General features: G+C 33.7%; 1 protein-coding gene and 2 pseudogenes across 1 annotated transcript; 2 read left to right on the forward strand and 1 right to left on the reverse strand.

The window, feature by feature from the left end:
- Positions 1-1,596: 1,596 nt before the first annotated feature.
- Positions 1,597-23,609, reverse strand: LOC150029097 (disease resistance protein RUN1-like; annotated as a pseudogene).
- Positions 6,135-8,930, forward strand: LOC137811303 (disease resistance protein Roq1). Its single transcript, XM_068612992.2, has 2 exons — positions 6,135-6,671; positions 8,236-8,930. Exons 1-2 carry the CDS (start codon positions 6,184-6,186, stop codon positions 8,627-8,629), a joined length of 882 nt encoding a protein of 293 aa, XP_068469093.1. The 5' UTR covers positions 6,135-6,183; the 3' UTR covers positions 8,630-8,930.
- Positions 9,048-19,172, forward strand: LOC150029098 (WAT1-related protein At4g30420-like; annotated as a pseudogene).
- Positions 23,610-23,976: the final 367 nt, after the last annotated feature.

Genomic DNA, 23,976 nt, shown 5'->3' on the forward strand with positions numbered 1-23,976 from the left:
TGTTTATACTACAATTTCTGTTTATAAATTTCAATTAATATGATGTTCTACAATTTAATGGATAATTCGTCAACAAAGCAAAACTTGAATTACAAACTGTTCCGTTCCATTTTATCTTAAAATCAATAATGTAATTAGCCGGAACATTGAACTACTTAAAAGAATAAATTAATGGCTCATATATTATCATAGACATTGACTTCTCACTGTATGAACATTTTAATGTAAGATTTATAATTATGGTTAATTTAGATGCATATTTTACAATTGCTATCATATATCTAATTTGAACTTATTTTTATTGAACATGATCTGTTCCTATTTAAAAAACTTGTACATATTTTGATTATGCATATCCTTTATTTTTGTATTGTTCTTATATTTCTTATATTTGGTTCAATTTAAAAATTTATACAATTATGCTCTCTAAATGTTATTTTTTTTAAATGTTTAACAAATTACCATTATTAATAAAAAAACTGTATTTTTCTCATTTATAAAGTTAGGTACATTTTTATTGCCTTAATATATATGACTAGGTTCTTTTAGCATGATAACATAATTTTGATCATTAGACTAAAATAGGGCAATTAGACTCTCTAATCAATTGAGAATATATATATTTTTAAATTTTATTATTATTTGAATTTTTTTTTTAATTTTGGTAGTTGTCGATCTTGCTCATATACTCCTACAGATACCCATATTTATTTAGATAGGCCTTAACATATTGGTTTTCTATCGATATCCATAGTTATTTAGATAGGCCTTAACATATTGGTTTTCTATCGAGAAGATTTGGCTTCCGTCCTTGATCAATTCTATAAATTCCACACTAATAACACCATTATAAGATGTGTACCATCTACAATAACTTTGTGCACGAAAATCTCGATGAGACAGATAAAATAGTCACATATGATTTGATTGGTCAATGGTTAGATTTATTCTCATATCGACGAAATTATAGGTTTATGATATATGCCTTCATGGCATTTTGAACAATACATAACACCAATACATTTATTGTCATGCATAAGGGGAGAGGCATAAATCCTTATTGAATTGTCCATGCTCACCACAAACTCATTGTTGAACCACCTCGGTATTTCACTTTTCGGGATAACATATTGCATGTTTTCTTTGCACCTCGTCTCGTAAGACTACAAAGTTAAGCGTTAGTATCTTTTTTTCGACAAAAAAAAAAGATTCGAAAAAAAAGATTAAAAGAAGGGAAGAGGAAGGAAGGAATCCACACCTAAATTTTTTGAATCATTTACAAAAAAATAAAGCTACTACAGTGTTCCCTCTCAACTAATTTTGGGTAGTTGTAAATCATTAACTCTACTAGATCTTCATCTTTGTAATATGAAAGTGGGAGCTTGAAAAATTCTGAGGAGAAGTTGGTTTGCAAAGGGAGAATAGAGAAGTGTGTGAGTTTCTTGCAATGTTGTAAGTTTAAATGATAAAGTTTGAAAATTATGGAGGTTGGGAAGTGTAGTAAAATTGTTTCCTTTCAAATTTAGCCTTTCAAGGCACCTTAAATTTCTAATGACATCAGGGAATCAAACTACGTTACAGAGGTTTAGATCAATTTCACACAAACAAGGGAAAGTAGGAATGGAAGGCAACAACAAATCTGAAGGGTGCAACAACATTTTTTTTCTTATGAAAGAGGATGTTGACTGGGAAAGAATATGAGCTTCTGCTAAACAAAGCTTCTTCAAATACTTTGTGTTCCTTCGTTCATCTAATAACTCATTATTATACAATTTTGAACAGCTAGAGATTCAGATATTTAAGAGAATTCAGGCCCAATACGGTATTGGGTAAACTTACTAGGTTTTTGCAGTTTCTCAAATTCAAAATAGCAAGCTTTCTCAAAAGATCAATTGATGGATTTATTTTTTTTAGCTTTATCCTTCAAGATCTATCTTTTCAAGATTTAGGTCCTCTCTAACATCCAACATCTCAACTAAATCTTCAGAGTAAGAGAGATTCAAAAGCCTCAAATTGTGCAATTCCTACAGTGATTAGCAAATAAAAGACAAAGTTAGTAATGAAATTTGGATATTTTATAATTATTTAAAAAAAAGGAGATTAAACTATTTGTCATTTATTTGGTTTATTTTTAAAAAAATAAAAAATTAATAGACACTACCTTTGTGCCTTTCCATAGTTGTTTAATACTGCTTCATACAAGGCGTAACTCGACTAGTTTTTCTGGCTGAAAACTTTGAGACAAACATTTAAAAGGATAGTTTCTCTAATTAAGATATGCTAATTAATTCAAAAGATGATTGAGACTTCCTGAAAAGTTCACACCCTCAAGTTTAAGCAAGTTAAGATGTCTAATTTTCGATAGACCATCTGCCCTCTCAGTTCCCGAAAACAAATCACATCCAATATATATGACTTCAAGATTTTCATATGCCTACAACATTATGGAGAAAGAATAACATTGCTATACTTTTCGAGGGTTTTCATATCATAGAAAAAAAGACAATGTAAGATTTCTACTCAATCAATTATTTTTACCTCATTGTCTAACATAGCTTTCTCGAAATCTTTGCAATCCCACAACCTACTCCACTTTAGAGGCTCCTTGGGTGATTTTTCTTTAACAATACTCTGTCCCAAATCCACCAACAACCTGTGCATATAAATATTCTCACTTATACATGTTATTAGAGATTTCTCCATCAAAGTTGGTATGCCATTTTTGTAATCAAATCCACGGAAGCTTAGAAATAGCTTCGCTTCATCCTTTGAATAACCCATAATCTTATTATCACTGAGGAAACATGCAATATCAAGAAATATTTCTTTTTTTTCTTCTTCCAACTGATCAAAACTTATACTTAAAACATCCATACTATTTCTATCTTTAATATACCTTAGCCTACCCAATGCACTTCTCCATTGTGAGACATTTCGACCAAACAAAGATGACTCAATTACTTCAATTGTCAAGGGATGGCCTTCAACATGAAAAAGTACCTCACTTCCTAACTTTTCATAATCATCCAATATATAATTAAGGAAAATGTTTTTTCAACACTCAAAGTCCCTTGCGCCAGATTACATTGGTTGACATGGGAACTTTGAATACGTGGCAATGACAATATTATAAAATGAGAAAGGCAAAGTTTGTGATTACGTTGCCGTGGCAATTAGGTAAAATGAGAAAGGCCCAGGGTAAATTAAAAAATTGCAGAACCGCCATTTGAATACAACATTCGTGGAAGAGAGGAGCAGCGGGAAAGAGTGTTTGGAGCGAGCGAACATTGTAGCGACCATTGCGAAGGGTTTCAGTGGCGTAGTGCGAAGGATGACGACGACGTAGTGCGAAGGGAGACAACGACGTAATGCGAAGTTGCAGTGTTTTAGGGTTTAGGTTGCGGTGGTGTGCGAGAGGTTGCGGCCAGAGTGCGAGGAAGAACTAGAAGGTAAGTGTGTTTATTTTCGGTTTTGTGGCATTTTAGGATTGTTTGTGGTGGTGTCTTGTATGGTATAATGTTTATTTAGGATTTTTGTACGTGAGTTTTTATGTTTGGTGTGTTGTTCTCTTATTTGATGATTGATATTATTGTTGGACTGAAACTTGATGATTGTATATTTGTTTCCACTTGAAAGTTTGTATTATTGTGAAATAGTATTAAACTTTTGTCATGAGGGATTCATGTTGTGGTTTTTAGGTTTAGAAGTTTGAATTGATTTGGATTTCATTGATTAGTGTTTTGTGGTCTGGCTTTTTGGGATTGTTTTTGAACTCTTTGTGTCTTGTGAGTTACTGGTGATACAATTTAATGTGAATGTTAATGTACTGAATTAGTGACAATGACATGCGCAATTGGTGACCCATTGGTTTTTATTTGGTGACCTATGAAGCACTTTTTGCACTGTGATGTTGTGTTAGAAGTGAATGTTTGCATGTCTTTTATTGCTTTTGTGAGGCTTCAAAAGGGAGTCCAGTGAGGTAATTGAATATATTGAATAATTCATTATTTTAAAGGTACATTGAAATGTGATATGTGTACCTAAGTGGTTACCCTTTGATTTTTATGTGGTTTAGGGTATGAAGAACTTTATGCCATGTGATGTTGTCTTTGAAATAAGTGTTTGCATGTCCTTTTTGGGTGATGTGAGTGCTGAAAAGAGAGTCCAGTGAGCTCATTTTAGGTTAGAGAAATCATAATTGTAAGGGTAGCTTCAAATGGGGTGTGTGAATGCAAGTGGTGACCCATTTGTTTTTATTTTGTGACCTGTGAAGCACTTTTTTGCACTGTGATGTTGTGTTACAAGTCAATGTTTGCATGCCTTTTTTTGCTTTTGTGAGGCTTCAAAAGGGAGTCCAGTGAGGTAATTGAATATGTTGAATAATTCATTATTTTAAAGGTACCTTGAAATGTGATATGTGTACCTAAGTGGTTTGGGATGCCCCTTCGGGTGATCTTCTATGATGTGAGTACGCTCAGTATGCAATCTAGATGACTGATGAATCTTAGTTCGGGTTGTAGTCGTCCTCTCCTGATTTTGCGTGCGCTCGCTTCTTTAAGGAGACGACTGCCTTCGTTGTCTACACCCAGTTTCGTGCGTAGGATAAGCTAGTTGTTGTCTCATGTATTCACATCTCCTCTTCGTTCTTCTAGCAGGTGGTTGCCTCCTCCTTTCTCTTTTGACGCATTTCTTCCCTCTCTTTCTGTAAATCTTGAAACATAGCAATCTGATCTTCGAGAATTTAGTTGTTTGCCATTTGTCTTATCGAAACCATCGTTGCCTACTGTGATTCTATCTCGGCCCCATGGTGGGCGCCAATTGTACTTGTATAGATAAAGTAAGTCTAGATAGTACTTGAGATTGACTATAGTTATTGTTGTAGATGTCGATAGCTCGTTCATGCTCTCTTGTGTTCCTGTAGTTCAGTGCTTTACTCCTTTAGACTTGAACACTTTTTCTCCTTAGTTCCCCAATGCTCGGTTGAGAGTAAACATGCAGAAGGTTCTCCGACGATAAGTAAATACTTTGTATTGAGAATGTATATTGTAAAACTGATAAAAACGTACCTTACTCCATTTTAGAAGGCTTATTTATAACATTTAGTAATTGACCATATGATTGATGGGTTGTATCTGGCATATATCTGCACTAAATAAGTGTAAGCTGATTTATAGGGAGGTATGTTTGGAGCATATTTTCAATAAATCAGTGTTAGCTGATTTCTCGGGGTGTCATTCAGATTTAATGGAATGTGGCTATGATTTATAAGATATTTCTTTATTTGTTATTTATCGCAACGGTGCTTTTAATGTGGTTGATCACCTGATCGATCGGTTACCGAAATCAAATAACGTGACTCATTCGACCTGACCGCTACATTAATATTAATAATATTTTTTGTTATTATAAATATATTTATATCGTTATAATAAATTATATTATAAAATTAAAATCCATAATATATAATATAGAAATTTATAATTATATAAAATAGATAATTGATTATGTATTTTAATTTTATAATATATTTAGCTTTTTTATTTTTTGATATGACATCACGCTGTCATGTGCATATTATTTTGGAGGTAAAACGGAAGATGTGTGGCTTTCAGCTGACTTTTCTCTGCATGTATATGAAGAGAATATTTGAATCCCTCATCGCCTTTAAACCTGAAGAGAGTTATATGTTCACAACCACCACACCAACACCAACATAACTCTCTTCTTTCCTATCATAATAACAACAAGAAGAAAGGTAGTAAAAAAGTTTTATCTTAAACTTATCCTTACTTTTCACTTTTCAGATTCTTTTTCTCTCCTTCAAATTCCGGGCAGAGAATTTATATCCCTCTCTGGGGTTTTATCAGGAACCCCCTCCAAACGGATCCTGTCTTTTATTTAACTCTTTTGCCACCACTCATCCAACGCCACCCCAACCTTTTTTGTTCAATAACTTTGATTTTGGAGACTATTTACATCTCAATAAAGTGACTGAGAAAACAAAATTTATAATTCAGTGTCAAAATTGATATTACTTGTACGCGTTATATCCACGCGGCAATTATTAGAAAGGGTAAGTTGAGAAGCTTCGAGGAAAAACTACTCACATTATCTCTATTTATAGAGTGTTTTCCACTTTCATATTCTGATACGAAAAAGTTTTAACAACTTTTGTTTTCTCTAATGGCTTCTGACGCCTCTTCTTCGTCTCTTGCAACTCACATCTACGACGTCTTTGTCAGCTTCCGCGGTGAGGACACGCGCAACAACTTCACTGGTTTTCTCTTTCAGGCTCTCCGTACAAAAGCCATCCATGTCTTCAAAGAAGATGAAGATCTCAAAAAAGGTGAATCCATCGCACTCGAGCTGCTGCAAGCCATTCAAGCTTCTCGACTTTTCATTGTTGTCTTCTCACAGAACTATGCTTCCTCCACCTGGTGCTTGCGTGAACTGGCGGAGATATGTAACTGCGTTGAAAGACGTGTTATTATACCTATCTTTTATGATGTTGATCCTTCGGTGGTGCGCAAGCAGAGTGGATCTTATGAGAAAGCATTTGCAAAACACGAAAAGAGATTTGGAAAAGATGAAGTGAAGATGGAGGAGGTTCAGGGATGGAGACAAGCTCTCACACAAGTGGCCAATATCGCTGGTTGGGATATCCGAAATAAGTGAGTTATCCTATCAATACCTTTCGAGCCTCCATTTACCCTCTCCTCCTAAATCACAACCACTATTTTCATGTAGAACACATGAATCAAGTTTCTCATTGTGATAAAAGAACTTTTACTATACCCCCAATAAGACTATCTAAAGTATTTTTTCCTACACTCTTATCAACAATAACAAAAGATGGAAGATACTTGTCATTGACCTCTAGTTCTTTCCCAACTTCTTCATAACTTCAAGAGCATTTGAAAACTTATAAGGGGCTTCTAATTTGAACCTCTTTCTCCATATCAATATATTTTTTTTCCAATTTTGTAAACCTTCTTTCCAGGTTACCAAATTTTGCTTCAACACTCTCTAATTGGAATACCAAGACATTCATTTCAATTAGAAGATTGTGTTTTTCACTTTTTAGTAAATTACAAAATTCTTTCAAGCTACTTGATTTTACCCTTAAACTCTCAAACTTAATTTTTTCATCACAAAGAGACTTCTCCAGAAAGCTACTCTTTAAATTATGTTTGAACATTCGATTCTTCGCAATCTCCACATTTGCGAGAACTTGTCCATTTTTGTCCTTCAAGTGCAAATTCCGATCTTTCATGAAAATCGAATAACTTTTCTCCAAATAATTGTCCCATACTAAGAATATTACTCTTTAAGTCAGGTACATAATAAACGTCCTCCATTGTTCCTTCTTTTCCGTCCTTTTGAGAAAAACATATTTTTCCCCGATCTTTGATTGAAACTTTTGTTGAATCTTCAAAAGACACATGTCCATCTTCTATCTCTTGGATATTAAGAAATAGGTGTTTGTGACCACACATATGATTACTAGCACCAGTGTTTAGATAGCATACCATGTCACTGTCCAAAATGATGCCTTCATTGACCATTATGAGAATTGTCATAATTGACTATCTTTGTTAGTCGAGGAGGAACATATTATTGGTTATACTGGTCATATGCTCTAATACTATTTTTGTGAAAAGAGAATATAACTTTTATTTCAACTACTAGAAAATCATTAATTAGAAACCAATTTTAGAGACTAAAACTAATTAGTTGTTATATTGACTAATTAGATACTATTTTAGAGACTAAAAAAACTATTGGTTTCTAAATTAGTTTATATCATTGATAAATAGTTTCACTGCTACTTTTCAAATGATAATACAACCTCTCTAAATAGTCTCAGAATAGACTTCTCAAATTCTACATTCTCTCTCATAAAAGCTATTTTATAAATTATATTCAAAACTAGAATTAAAATTAATAATTATTAACTATTCAAATTTCAAAATGAAATTAATGATGATGCTAAGAGTTTAGACATTCATCACATTGAATTTATTTAGTCCTTTCTAAACTACAATTCACATATGTTAGGAATTTTGGAAACAGTAGAAAACACATGCAAATTGAATCCAAATGTATACTTGTTTAATCAAAATAATATTTTCAAGTTAAAATTTTTACGTTTTTATTTTTTCCTGTAAATGTGTATACTCCTCTTTTTTTATTTTTTTTCCTGAAATTTTGACTTAATTTCCTTTAAATTTTCAGGTTACAATGTGGACAGATTGAAGAAATTGTTCAAACGATAATAAATATTTTATCCAAAATGCCAAGACTTCTGCAAGATGAACTGGTTGGGACAGAGTCTAGGGTTGAAGAATTAACAAATCTTTCAAGTTTAGGGTCAGATAATGATGTTCGAGTTGTTGAAATTAGTGGGGTAGGTGACATAGGAAAAACAACTCTTGCTGGAATTTTATATGAAAGAATCAATCATAAATATAATTTTCCTTATTTTATTAATGATGTAAACAAAATTTATAGAGATTCTAAATCATTAGGTGTACTAAATGAGCTAATTTCCAAGTCTTCAAATGAGAAAAATTTTAAAATTTGTAATGCTATATTTGGTGACATATTTGGTTGGGGAGAATCACAATAAGAAAATCATTAATTAAAAATTAATTTTTAGGTGAAAGGATAGATAGATATACATATATGCGCAGGTGAAGGGAGCATGATCATCATAATTTTTAGGGATGAACATATACATTGAAGACACTTGGAGTGGATGATGTTTATCAAGTCCAACCGCTGAGTTGAGAAAATATTACACAGTTGATTTGAATACGTTTTTTGTTTTTTATTTTGTACAAGGATTTGATACCATTTATTTTATTCAATATTGTTGATAAAACAAATTATTGGATGATTATGAAAAGTTAGAACATGAGGTATTTTACCTATTGAACGCCATCCCTTAACAATTAAGTTATTGATTCTTTTTGTTTGGTGCAAATCTCTCTATATATATATAATAGTATAAAATTTAAAGGTTTGATTGGAACTTGTATTTGGTCCTAATGGTATATGTTGCAGCATTGTGTGTTGAATCAAAATCTATATTTCGAGGGTTTATATATATCTAGCAAATTCTTCAGTGGCAACTGCAATGGTCCATCTTGCTCCAGCAGTCACATTTGACTTTGAAATGGAAATGTGTTAGTTTTTTCCTTTCTTTGACTTCGAAATTAACATGAAACTAGAATGGAGAAAGTGAATATTTGAAGCTGGAGATCTATAGGGAAGATATTAGAAACAGTTATGTGTGAGTGGAGCAGTGTCCATAGCTTTGTTGAAGGGTCCAAAGCTTCTAAATGCTGCTGTGTGCTTGGTCCATCTGGCTCCTTTTGATGGTACTTTTTAAATATAAGAGTTGAAGTTCATGTATTTGATAATATTATAATGCATTTTTCTATCGATAAGAATAAATTAATATGAACGAGTGTTACAAATTTAAAACATAATAATAAACCTCTCACTATCATACTCAACAAATTCTCAATCAACAAAATCAATATTTTTGTAAACAGCAAAGTATGAAACTAACTCTACTACAAGAAATTTTAGTATTACCTACAACACAAATTCGTATGTAAGAAGTAAAATCCGTATGTAAAATTTGATTACATCGATTGAAAAAAATCCTTATGTAATTGCCTGTTAGATTTATATGAAAATTTTTGTATGTAAATTTTTTTTAGTATTAAAAACTTTTTTTCCATGCCTGAACATATTTGTTTATATTTATTTATGTCTATTTCTTTTTTTATATTATATCACATTATCCTTAATTACTTAAATACTATATAAAAGTAAAATAAAATTCACTTTTTCTTTTATGAGAATTAAGAAACAATGAAGTAAAAACGGTAAAGTTACGGGTCTTAATAATTTTAAATATATTTTTATAAAAACTATAAATTTAACATTATTAACTAAATAAAATATTTTTAATACGTTTAAATTAGTTAAATGACTCTTAAATATTTATATAAGGAAGTAAAATATATTTCTTTTAAAATCATAAATTTAACGTTATTAACTAAATAAAATATTTTTAATACTGCTTAAAATTAGTTAAATAACTCTTAAATATTTATATAACGAAGTACAATATGGCACTGCAATAAATTATTGAATAAATAGACCTTAAACAGAAGTAGAGTACAAATTGAACTAATGAACACAAGTAGAGTACAAATTGAAGAACCTTTGTTCAAGATCTGTTAACACAAAATGTTTGGGGACTTGATGTCCCTATGAATTATCCTCCTCTTGCAGTCTTTGTGTAAGTAGTGAAGACCATGTGCTGTCCCAAGAGCTATCTTATCTAAAGGAGGCAAGTTCTCATCTACATGGAAAATCCACACTAATTATCCATAAATAATGCTTACAGTTTTATCCATAAATAAATAAGATCAGAATATAAATTCTTACAGCTAAGTGTTTGACTTCCAAAGATCTTGTATCCATCAACCAACTAGAAAAAAGAAGTTCCCATCCATACATCTTCAAAGTGCGAATATAAGTCAAAAGTTCTCTTGTCTTACGAATCCTATAAGAAAATCATAAATTTTAGTATTGCAAATGTGCACGAATTCATATTCATCGTTTCAGTAAAATGAGAAGGGAAGTGACCAAATGAATTAATGAAAATATGAAAGTCAAAGTATGACTTATCTTTGCAAACTTTCTACCAAATTAATCAATTTATTTATGGTTACCTTTCATCTTTCTCCTTCATCATCATCTGCTCAGTAGCACTTGCAATCAATTGCGTTATCCATTTATTCACTGAAGATTAAAATTGAGTAATAAAACAAACATTAATTTTTTAAATTGATTAATGAACTTCAACCATTAGAGACAATATACGTAGCACAACCAATTTCTTCACCTTAAGACTTGTTTCGTATAAAAGAAACAGTTTATTCAAAATAAAAACAATATTTTTATACCTTAAAACTGGATATGCCCTAAGATACATGTTAAATCAAAACAGATAGCAGACAAACATCCCTGAAAGTACAACTTAAATCAAATGTTATTGATACAGTATAAAATAAAAACTTCTCTCTAATTTCAGTTATTGATAACATTTAAGAAAAAAATCTTGTTTGAATTTAAGAAACAAATTTATTTATAGATACAAACTTCTATGCAAATCCATTCCAACTGATATTCGCCATGATGAACTCAAGCAGGTGAAAAAGGATTAAACATGGGTTGTAATATAACAAGTGCGGCTTATTGTCACACACAAAATTCTAAGTGATATTTCTATCTGGTATCAATAAAATAGTTATTGCTAATCCAGATACAAATGCAAATTTGACTTGAGTATACAAAAGAAACAGAGCCACTCCAATTTGTAGAGGCAGGCTAAAAAACAAAACTTAATGCTTAAGATCTATACAAATTACATCATTAAATATTAACAGCAACGACTTCATATCAAATGTAAGTTACAGAAGATGTTTTCGGGTTAGCATAAACTCTATCAAATATATCTTATGTAAAACCCAATATTATCCCATACAGCTAAATCTCAGCAGGTTCAGTGAAACACTAAAGTAGCTTATACACATATCAGTTTAAGGAAAGAAAATACGAACCAAGTAAGTGCATAGGAGGTAAGATCATTGGAATTTGAAAACGAACTTTTCTTCAATCTGCAGAGGGGAAAATTCCATAAAAATCTCAACGCAAAAACTAGGTCTCACAAAAATATCAAACAAATTAAAAATGCCAATAAACCAGACAGAACCCTAATAACCTAAATCACAATGCAACCCTAATTCCACACCACCGGGACCACCGTCGACCTGCAACCTGTTAACATGTTCAGTTTTTTATGTTTTTTTCTATTCTGTTTTAGTTACTGTAACTGTTTCTTAGTTATAGTTTTTATTCTAGGCTCTTCTTATTGTAACCAAGCGGCAGCCCATTCCCTTTTGGCACTGCTTTAAGTAATATATATATATATATATATATATATATATATATCCTTGTACCCTCCTTTTAATAATAAGAAACATTTTTCTTTGCTTCTTCACTTGCTGTGCGATACATCGGTACAATAGGGTTTTCATAATCTCTCTTTTTCTTGCTTACCTTTCACCACGATCACTGTTGTTCATCATCTTTCTTTAGGAAGCCTTACTATGCCTTGATCTCATTCTAATATGGTATTAGAGCTCTTCAATTGAAGAGCTTTGTTGCGTTCTATGATATTTGTTCTTTTCTTCTACAGTTTCTTCTTGTTCATCTTTTTCATTCTTCTTGTTCTTCTTTTCAGTTATGGGAGAGGAACGATCCGACCAGACCTACCTCTCTCTACATCCAAACAAAAACCCAGCGATTTCCTTGGTATCGCCAATCCTAAATTCTACCAACTATCACTCTTGGAGTCGATCGATGATGACAACACCGAGCGCGAAAAACAAAATCGATTTTATCCTTGGGACGCATCCATGCCCTGCTGCAAATCACCCAAACTGGTCGGCATGGAAACGTTGTAACAACATGGTTGTTTCTTGGTTAGTACATTTTGTCTCGGTCCCTATTAGGCAAAACATTATTTGGATGGACTTAGCCATAGATATCTGGAACGATTTAAAAACTAGGTATTCACAAGGGGATCTTTTTAGAATTTCTGATTTACAAATGGATGTTGCCACCCTGTGTCAAGGGGATCAATGTTGCCACCCTGTGTTAAGGGGATCAATCTGTAACTGAGTATTTTACCAAGCTTAGAGTTATCTGGGATGAAATCGAGAATTTTAGGCCTAATCCTGTTTGCACTTGCAAGATAACTTGTTCTTGTTCTGTTATGACTATTATCAATCAAAGAAAACTTGAAGATAGGGTTATGCAATTTTTACAAGGGCTAAATGATCAATATCATAATATAAAGTCTCATGTTCTTCTTTGGAACCCATACCGCCTATCACCAAAATTTTCTCTCTTGTGGTGCAACAAGAACGCCAATTGATCAATAATTCGTTGATCGCCAATGTCAATAGTGTTAGTTCTAATCGTAATTCTAGCATCACTTCTGTTACTTGTAATTTCTGCGGTAAAGTGGGGCACACCGAGAATGTTTGTTATAAGAAGAATGGTTTTCCCAACAAAGAAAAAAGGACTTATAAAAGCAACAATAATAGAAAGATTTGTACTCATTGTAGAATGAGTGGTTATACGATTGAAAATTGTTACAAAAAGCATGGTTATCCCCCTGGATACAAATCTTTTAATGGTAAACCCACTCAAGTCCATAGTATTGTTGCTACTAACACTGTTTTTTTTCTTCTGAGAAATGCCAACAAGAACAGGATAATGGGAACGTTCAACTCACCCCAGTGCAGTATCAGATTCTTGTTGATCTCTTCAAACAGAGTCAAAACAATGTTGAAACTAGTAATGTGGGTCAAGCACAGGTGAACCAAATAGAATCTTTCTCGGCTGATTATAGTCACAAGGTGGTTGACCCGTCTTCAACTAGTAAACTTCTTTCTTGTAATAATTTACAATACCTAAAAAGTTGTTGGATCTTAGACTCAGGAGCCACTGATCACATTTGCATCTCCCTTGCTAATTTTGTCTCTTATAAATGCATTAAACCTGTTTTGATCAATCTACCCAATGGTAACAAAGTGTTTGCAAATTACTCTGGAACTGTTGTTTTGAACTGCAAACTTCACCTCAGTAATGTCCTATATGTTCCTCAATTTTCCTTCAATCTTATTTCTGTTTCAAAAATTTCTTCTAATCTCAATTGTAGATTAATTTTTTCCTCCAATGAATGTGTTATATAGGACATTGTAACCAGCGAGAGGATTGGTATAGCTAATGTCATCGCTGGATTATATGTTTTTGACTCTGCTACTTTCTATGATACTGCTGCCAAAACTATTGTCTCTTCCATCAGCTGTCCTGATAAAAACTTTAATCTTTGGCATTATAGAATGGGGCATTTTTCTGATGAAAGATTAGGTGTTTTGAGTTCTCAATACCCTTATGTTTCATTTCATAAAACTGTTGTATGTGATACTTGCCACCGTGCAAAACAAAAGAAACTTCCTTTTGCTTTAAGTGATACTCGGGCTACTCAAAATTTTGAATTGTTACATATGGACATTTGGGGTCCCTGCTCTATTTCCTCTATGCATGGCATTATAGAATGGGGCATTTTTCTGATGAAAGATTAGGTGTTTTGAGTTCTCAATACCCTTATGTTTCATTTCATAAAACTGTTGTATGTGATACTTGCCACCGTGCAAAACAAAAGAAACTTCCTTTTGCTTTAAGTGATACTCGGGCTACTCAAAATTTTGAATTGTTACATATGGACATTTGGGGTCCCTGCTCTATTTCCTCTATGCATGGTCATAAATACTTTTTAACCGTTGTAGATGATTTTTCTCGCTTTACATGGATTATCCCCATGAATAATAAATCTGAAACCAGAACTCATATTGTCAAATTTATTGCTTATGCTGAAAATCAATTTCAAAACAATATCAAAATAATAAGAACCGATAATGATGTTGAATTTGTCATGAAAAACTATTTCTCTTCAAAAGGCATTATGCATCACACTACTTGTGTTGAAACCCTAGAGCAAAATGGTATAGCTGAAAGAAAACATCAACACATTCTTAATGTGACTCGTGCTTTACTCTTTCAAGCAAACTTACCACCTTTGTTTTGGAATTTTGCTATCCTTCATGTCGTGTTTTTGATAAATTGTACTCCTACTCCTCTTTTAAATAATAAAACACCTTATGAAAAACTACATACAAAATTGTGTGATATCTTTGTCTTACGTGTCTTTGGCTGTTTGTGCTACTCTAGCACTATAATTGCTAACCGAAAAAAATTTGATGATCGCTCTATTGCTGGCATTTTTTTAGGTTTTCAACCTAACATTAAAGGTTTCCTTTTTCTAAATTTGAAATCTCTAGACATGTAGTATTTCATGAAAATATCTTTCCCTACAAAATAAATGATGTTCATAATGGTCCAAACATTTTATCTCTCCCTATTCCTTCTAACTATGACAATGTAAATGATCTTACTATTGAAAATTATACTGTTGGAACTGTAAACATTGATACTGTTGATGAGAACCATGTGGCTGACCATACCAACAACAAAATTGATATTGCTGATGAGAACCATGGCACTGACCATACCACCAATGAAATCACCGCTGGTGTATCTGAAGAGCATCTCACTGAGAACATTGATGATATTAAAGAAATAACGGCCACACCACCTAGAAGATCTATGCGACAAAGAAAAATTCCAGCTTATCTGGAAGACTTTCACACAGCTTCTGTAGCAACAAAAAACGTAAGTACAAAATATCCCATCTCTAAGTTCATTTCTTATCAATCTCTATCTCCAAAGTTTAAATTTTTTGTTCTTTCTATTTCATCTAACATGGAGCCAAAAACCTATGAGGAAGCCTCTAAACACTTATGTTGGAAGCATGTTATGCAAGAAGAACTGAATGCCTTAGAGGAAAACCATACTTGGACCATCGCCTCTCTTCCCCCTGGAAAGAAGGCCATTGGATGTCGATGGATATACAAAATCAAACAACATTCTGATGGCACTATCGAAAGATACAAAGCCCGCTTGGTTGCAAAAGGCTACACCCAACTTGAAGGATTGGATTTCTTAAACACTTTTGCTCCAGTTGTAAAGCTAACCACTCTTCGGCTATTGCTTGCACTAGCTGCTGCCCACCAATGGAATCTCAAACAGCTTGATGTCAATAATGCATTCTTGCATGGAGACCTTGATGAAGATGTATACATGAAACCTCCACCGGGAATTTCCTTGCCCACCACAACTAGTGTATGCAAACTGAACCGATCTCTATATGGCCTCAAGCAAGCAGGGAGACAATGGTACGCTAAACTGTCCACCTTTTTAATCTCACAAAATTATGTCATCTCTTATGCCGATCATTCACTTTTCCTAAAACACAATGGCACTAACACTACTGCTCTTCTTGTGTATGTGGATGACATCGTACTTACTGGCAATGATGCTGAGGAAATCTGTCACATTACCAAACTACTGGATGAACACTTTCGAATAAAGAATCTTGGGGACCTACAATACTTTTTAGGACTTGAAGTGGCCCGCAACAGTACAGGGATCCACCTAAGCCAAAGAAAATACACATTGGATCTCTTGCATGAAACCGGAATGCTTGACTGCGCACCTATGCCCACTCCCATGATTCATACCTCTCGGCTATCCATGAATGAAGGCACACCACTATCTGAAACGGAGTCCTCTGCCTACCGGCGACTCATTGGTTGTCTTCTATACCTCACCAACACCAGACCGAACATCACCTTCAACGTTAATAATCTAAGTCAATTCATTACTGCACCTACAAAGGCTCACCAATAAGCAGCTTTTCGAATTCTGAGATACCTCAAATCTGCTCCTGGATCTAGTATTTTCTTCTACACCTCTAATACTGTCCAATTAAAGTCCTTTAGTGACTCTGACTGGGCAACCTGTCCCACCACAAGAAAATCCATAACTGGATTCTCGGTTTATCTGGGCAATTCACTTATTTCTTGGAAATCTAAGAAACAACAAACCATCTCTCGGAGTTCATCAGAAGCTGAATATAGAGCTCTTGCTACCACCACCAGTGAGATACAATGGCTAACATATCTCCTTCAGGACCTTCATGTCTCTTACGTCAAGCCTGCTACTCTATATTGTGACAACCGTTCAGCAATACAAATTGCATCTAATCTTGTTTTCCATGAGCGAACCAATCACATAGAAATTGACTGCCATATTGTTCGCGAAAAAGTCATTGCTGGTCTCCTCAAACTGCTACCCATATCATCCACCATGAAAGTAGCAGACATCTTCACCAAGCCCTTACCTCCAACCACATTCAAGTTCATTCATTCCAAGCTGAGAATGAAAAATATATACTTCCAGCTTGAGGGGGGCTGCTAACATGTTCTGTTTTCTATTCTGTTTTAGTTACTGTAACTGTTTCTTAGTTATAGTTTTTATTCTAGGCTCTTCTTACTATAACCAAGCGGCAGCCCATTCCCTTTTGACACCGCTTTAAGTAATATATATATCCTTGTACCCTCCTTTTAATAAATGAGAAATAAGAAACATTTTTCTTTGCTTCTTCACTTGCTGTGCGATACATCGCTGCAATAGGGTTTTCATAATCCCTCTTTTTCTTGTTGTACCTTTCACCACGATCAATGTTCATCATCTTTCTTCAGGAAGCATTACTATGCCTTGATCTCATTCTAATACAACCCATGATCACTGCACGAATGCACGAACCGCAACCTGCGACCACCGCACGAACCGCAACTGCCGCACAAACCACAACCTACAACCATCACGGAGACTCACGAACCACAATCCACGACCACCGCACGAACACACAACCGCAACCGACAACCACTGTGCGACCTACTCCGCTCGATCGCCACCACCACCGCTCGTCGCGGGTGCCAGGGTGTTTCACGGTGCTGTGAAATGTGCTTGTCGCTCTTGCGCCGACTAGAGGAAACCTAGGTTTGAACTTCATTTTCTTCTTTCTATGACGACACGACAATGGAGAGCGTATAAGAAAATAATGATATTGGAGAGGCGGATGAAAAATAGGTTCTGGAATTGGGGAATAGATTTTCGAAGGACTTTATATACGGATTAATCCGTATGTAACCATATTTGGTTTACATATGGAAAAATCCGTATGTAATGCTTATTCACATACAAAAATTAAATCCATATGTAACACTTATTTTACATACGGATTCAAATCCGTATGTAGTAATCTGTATGTAAATCAACAATTTATACAAACTAAACATCAATTAACTAACCTCATACAAACCAAAGGATCAAGACACAAATCAGAATAAGAGAAAAAAGATAAAGATGTCTTGTCTTAACTATGACCCACGACCTAACCTTTAACTGAGCAAGACCAATTTCTGAAACATCAACCACGCCACCTTTGAATATACTTTGTTCCTATGCTTCCGAATTTCACTTACTATAGCAATCCAAAGTCCTTCTCAAACATCATTAACCGATTTAGCAGCTCTACCCAACTTAAATTGTAAGAAATGATAACATGAGTCATTGTGATCCACAAACACCACTCCTAGCCAAGCATAACACTGACTCCAGACGAGACAAGCTATTTACATTCAAAAAACAAATGACGACTCGTCTCCTCTCCTCTTCCATCCCACACAAACTACACAACATATTTTTGATCACAACCCCACACATTTCCAAATTGACCCTAGTAGTAGCTATCTTATTTGACAACACCCACCAAACAGTGACTTGAACAGGGGGTAGAACTTTGCACCTCCACAACCTGTCGTACAAATAGTTATTTTCCCCCTCTAAATCAATGTAAAATATAAAATTTTACATGATCTTACACCTTTATATTTTGAATCAATGTCTGTAAAGTTGAGAAAAGTTGAGTGGTATATTGTAATTTTTTTCATAAAATATAACTTTGTATGGTCTCATCTTTAGGTTCCTGCCTCTGCACGCCATCCTGATCCCTTGTCTTTTTCAGCTTGGATGTGTTTCGTGGCAACATTGCAATCAACATTATTGACACTATTCATGGAACTAGATCCACATGCATGGAAGATTAATTTATCTACTTCAAATTGGTTGTTCTTTATATGCAGAAAGTGTGTTGATGATTAATTTTACATTAGAAAGAAAAGTTATAGAATTAAATGCATATCAATGATCGACTAATTAAGTATTAAAATTTCATATTGCAAATGACATAATTAATGTATGCTGGGAGTTATGGGATTTGCAGTATTATTCTTTATCCAAGCATGGTTCATCTTACTCAAAGGTCCTCACTTCTGTGTAATGTTCAATCCTCTTTTGATGGGGATTGTGACAATATTGACTCCTTTATTACTGCATGAGGAAGTATACTTTAGAAGGTAATGTTGAATGACCAACACATAATTAATTAACTTGTTCCCAAAAAGTTATGGTCCATTTATTGTGAAAAAAAATGTTTTTTTTTGTTACATAAGTTTTTGATAATTACAAATTTGTTTGATATATGCAGGTGACTTCTTGTACAACGAGCAGAATCATGCAATAATGTGATCAGTTAGGGATATCACAAGTAGTTGTCAATGATATTTGACACTTTGACTACACAATAAACAACAATTTTATTAACTTACATCTACAAGTACATTTATAGATAAATAAAAATTAATAATTAGAATTATTTTCTTACCGAAGGTTCTGCAGTAGGTTTCAGAAGGTGTCTAGACCAAGCTACAAATGTTTAAAAGGTTCGTGTCACATTAATTACCTCAGCCGTCGACATAGGAATTGCAACATCACTAATGCGATCTTTCTCGACCATGAACTTGACCATATAAGGGGGGAGGAGCCACATTATGTAACATAGTGACTTGTTCAAAGACATTTCATAAGGCCATCAATCGATAAATAGAATTGTCATCCACATATGATTCGCATTGACTTATGGAGCCAATGTCATCCCCTCATGGATTATCAGTGGCACAACTTCTTTTTGTGCTAACTCTATTTGTGGGAGGCACAAAGGTCTTTTGCACAAGAGTTATGTTATGAAACACATAAGGTCTCTAGGTGTTCCTTAAACTTTTTCCTCACCTTTTGACTAACCTCCTCTGTTACCCCCCTTGCGTGCTCTAATGCATCAATTGCAAAATAGCTTCTTTGCTAGATGCCTTAAAGGAGTACTTATGTAAAGATGTTCGAAAGAACTGTGGGATGTCTACCCTTGATCCTGCAACATGCACACAACCAAGGTGCTCAATCTAGGAAGTAAGTTATAAATAACTGGTAAATTGATCATTTAAACCAAACTAAAAAATTGTGATTTCTACTCAAATTATCAAATGAATTCATTCTATTTGTAGTTAAACTAAATTTTTAGAAATTGATCATCTAAAAGTCATTGTCTTTTTATTTTTTTTATCAACCGTCCATTCAAAAATCGTCTTTGTTTAATTTATTTCACCATTTTTAGCAATAGTTCGAATTAAAACCGTTGTATAAAATTTGGTTTATTCACCACTCTGCCACCACATCTTTCTTACGACAAATAGCCAAAAATCCGTCGTTATTAATATTCGTCGTTTGCTAATTTTGCACTAGTGTATGAGAAAACTAGTATAAAAATCACAACATAAATCTTCTTTCCTATATCTTTTTTCATTTCATATTATCTTATTACACTAACTAAAAGAATGAGAGTTTTATGAACCAAGTGATGACGAGTCATTCTTGTGCAATGTTATATGTCCTCTGTACCCGAGTAATTGAAAATGTAAGATTTTGTCTCTCATGACATAATGATAATACCTCACATACCTTCCTCTTTGTACAACGATTTCTTCAACATGTTGATTAATCTAGGAAGTGAGGAAGAGCATACATGGAAAGTCTCCACTCCTAGCCTGGTGACAGTATGATGATCTTAAAGAGTATTTCTAGTTGGTTTTATTTAGAATCTTATTATTGAAATGCACTTTGATGGAATTAGAGACCTTATTAAATAGTGAAGTTAGTAACTCCCTTGCATGTTGTACCATAGGACATTAACTTTATGGATCAAAATCTCAAATGCATTTGTAAGACACGAAAGAAGAAAACAAAAATATAACGAATATTAAGTACCTGAGCTTGATGGTTGTTGATCTTGCTCATATACCTACCAATACCCATATTTCTTCACATACACCTTAACATATTGGTGTTCTCCCTTCTCGAATTTGCCCATGTCCATCATCAGTTTTGTAAATTCCACACTAATAACACCGTTATAAGGTGTGTACCAACTGCAATCATAATGTCGTTCACCAAACTCTTGATGAGACAAATAAAATAGCCACATATGTTCTGAATGATCAATGACTAGATCGCTTCTCAAATCGACTAGAGGAATTCTAACACTATGATCTATGGATCTATAACCAGTCATGTCCCTTTCAATGTCCATGTGAAATATTGCACAACACATTACACCAATCCAATTATCGTCATGCATAACAGAAGAGGTATCAATCCTTATTGAATTGTCCATGCTCACAAATTGATTGTTGAACCACCTAGGCATTTCACTTCCTAAGGTAACACATGCAATATTTGGATGTAATTTGAGACTACACGTGTTTCTTGAGCACCTCGCCTCATAAGATTACACAGTTATGCGTTAGTAGTTATTTTCTGAAGAAATAAAAGAAAGGAAGACGAAGGAAGGAGGATGCACACCTAAAAAAAATGTATCATCCACGAAAAGATCATGATACTACAGTGTTCCCTCTCAACTAATTTGTGGTAGTTGTAAAGGATTAGTCCTACCAGATCTTCATGGGTCAAATATGGTAGTGGAAGCTAGCAAGTTTCTAAGGGAAAGTTTGTTTGCGAAAGGAGAACAAGAAAGCGTTTGAATCGCTTGCAATGTTGTAAGTTTAAATGATACAGTCTGAAAAGGTTATTGAGGTTGGGAAGTGTGGTAAAATTGTTTCCCTCCAAATTTAGGTGTTCTAGGCAACTTAACTTTCCAATGGCATCAGGGATTCGAACTAAGTTACAAAAGCTTAGATCGAGTTCACGCAAACAAGTGAGAGAAGAAGGGAAAGTAGGAGAGGATAACAACAAATAGCTGACTGAGTCTCTTTGTGCTCTGGAATACAACATTTTTTTTTATAAAAGAGGATGTTGATTGGGAAAGAATAGGAGCTTCAACTAAACAAAGTTTTGAACATCCAAAGACATCCAGATAATCAAGATAATTCAAGCCCAATATGGTATTGGGTAAGCTTACTAGGTTTTTGCAATTTCTCAAATTCAAAACATCAAGCTTTTTCAAAAGACCAATCAATGGATTGATTTTTGGGAGCTTTATACATCCTTTAAGTTCTATCTTTTCAAGATTTAGGACCTCTCTAACATCTGACATCTCAACTAAATCTTTGGAGTAAGAGAGATCCAAAAGCTTCAAATTATACAATGGTTACAGTGATTAACAAATAAAAGACAAAATTAATAATGAATTTTGGGCTTTCTTTATTTAGTTAAATAAAAAAAGAGACTAAAAGACAGTGTTTGTCATTTAATTGGTTTATTTTAAAAAAATAGAAAATTAATATACATTACCTTTGTGTCTTCCCATAGTCGTTTAATACTGCTCCCAACAAGGTATAACTGAACTAGTTTTTCTGGCTGAAAACTTTGAGACAAACATTTAAAAGGATATTCTCTCCAATTAAGATATGCTAGTTCATTCGAAAGATGATTAAGATTGCCTGAAAATTCCACATCTTCAACTTAAGGTGTCTAATTTTCGATAGACTGTCTGCCCTCACTATCCCCACAAGCAAATCACATTCAATATATATGACTTCAAGATTTTCAGATGCCTACAACATTATGGAGAAAGAATAACATTGTTATACTTTTCAAAGGGTTTTCATATTCTAGAAAAAATGACAATATAAGATTTATACTCAAATTTTTACCTCATTGTCTAACATAACTTTCTCGAAATCTTTGCAATCCCACGACCTACTCCACTTTAGAGGCTCTTTAGGTGATTTTTCTCTAATAATACTTTGTCCTAAACCTATCAACAACCTGTGTATATAAATATCCACATGTTCACATGTTATGAGAGATTTCTCAATCAGAGATGGTATGCCATTTTCATAATCAAATCCATGGATGCTTAAAATTTCATTATAATATAAGTGATTATGAAGGAAACATGCAATATCAAGAAATATTTTTTTTTCTTCTTCTTCCAACTGATCAAAACTTATATGTAAAACATTCATAACATTTCTATCTTTATTATATCTTAGCCTACCCAATGCACTTCTCCATTATGAGACATTTCGACCAAACAAAGATGATCCAATTACTTCAATTTCCAAGGGATGACCTTGAACATGTGAAAGTACCTCATGTGCCAACTCTTCATAATTGTCCAATATATAATTAACTTAGAAAGCATTTCTACAAAACAAGTGTACAACGATTTCCCAACTCAACAACTGAACTTGATACACATCATCCACTCCATGTGTCTTTAATATATGTTCATCCCTTGAAATTATGATGATTATGCTACCTTCACCTACACATCTACGTATATCTGAGTTTCCCTGTGAACAGCTTAAGTTGTTCACCTTGATCAACATTGTCAAGAATTATAAGTGTTCTTGCATTGTGCAGCTCAGTCCACACCAAATATGTTCCATCACTAGCATTACAAATTTCAAGATTTTGCTCGATAAATAGCTGCTGGAATTGGGAAATTAGTTGCTTTTGTTAAAACTTAAGCTATAATGTTAAAATGTTAAAATGCGTCTGGGTAAATATAAAACAGGGTAATGATAGGCATCGCAGATAAGTTCATAAACAGACTCTAGGTTTTCATCCTCCTTATTATGTAATTGTGTGTGGCTCCTTATTATGTGGTTGTGTGTGACTGGGGACTCTGTCATTAGGGAAACTATTGCCTAAAAAACACTCGAACAACCACAACACATCTATCCACCAAAATGTTCAGAGTACCACAATTTGTCACCACTTATCTCTTCCTCGCATATTTCTATTTTTGTGAATGTTTATGAACAAAGTAATACTGTAGTCTTAGAGCAATCCCCTTGGGAACATAGGCATTGACTTCTCACTGTATAAACATTTTAATGTAAGTTTTATAATTATGATTAATTTATATTCATATTTTACAATTGCTATCATATATCTAATTTGAACTTATTTTTATTGAACATGATCTGTTTCCTATTTAAAAGACTTGTACTTCTTATTTTGATTATGCATATCGTTCTTGAATTTCTTTTATGTGGT

This window comes from Phaseolus vulgaris, chromosome 2 (genome assembly GCF_051622355.1).
Source record: "Phaseolus vulgaris cultivar YP4 chromosome 2, ASM5162235v1, whole genome shotgun sequence".
NCBI classification, from domain to species: Eukaryota; Viridiplantae; Streptophyta; class Magnoliopsida; order Fabales; family Fabaceae; genus Phaseolus; species Phaseolus vulgaris.

What these genes read in the sequence shown, in the direction of transcription:
- LOC137811303 (XM_068612992.2), top strand. Translation starts at nt 6,184, where the DNA reads ATGGCTTCTGACGCCTCTTCTTCGTCTCTTGCAACTCACATCTACGAC. An exon ending in GGTTGGGATATCCGAAATAA is followed by an intron (nt 6,672 to 8,235) that starts GTGAGTTATCCT and finishes TTAAATTTTCAG; the next exon opens with GTTACAATGTGGACAGATTG.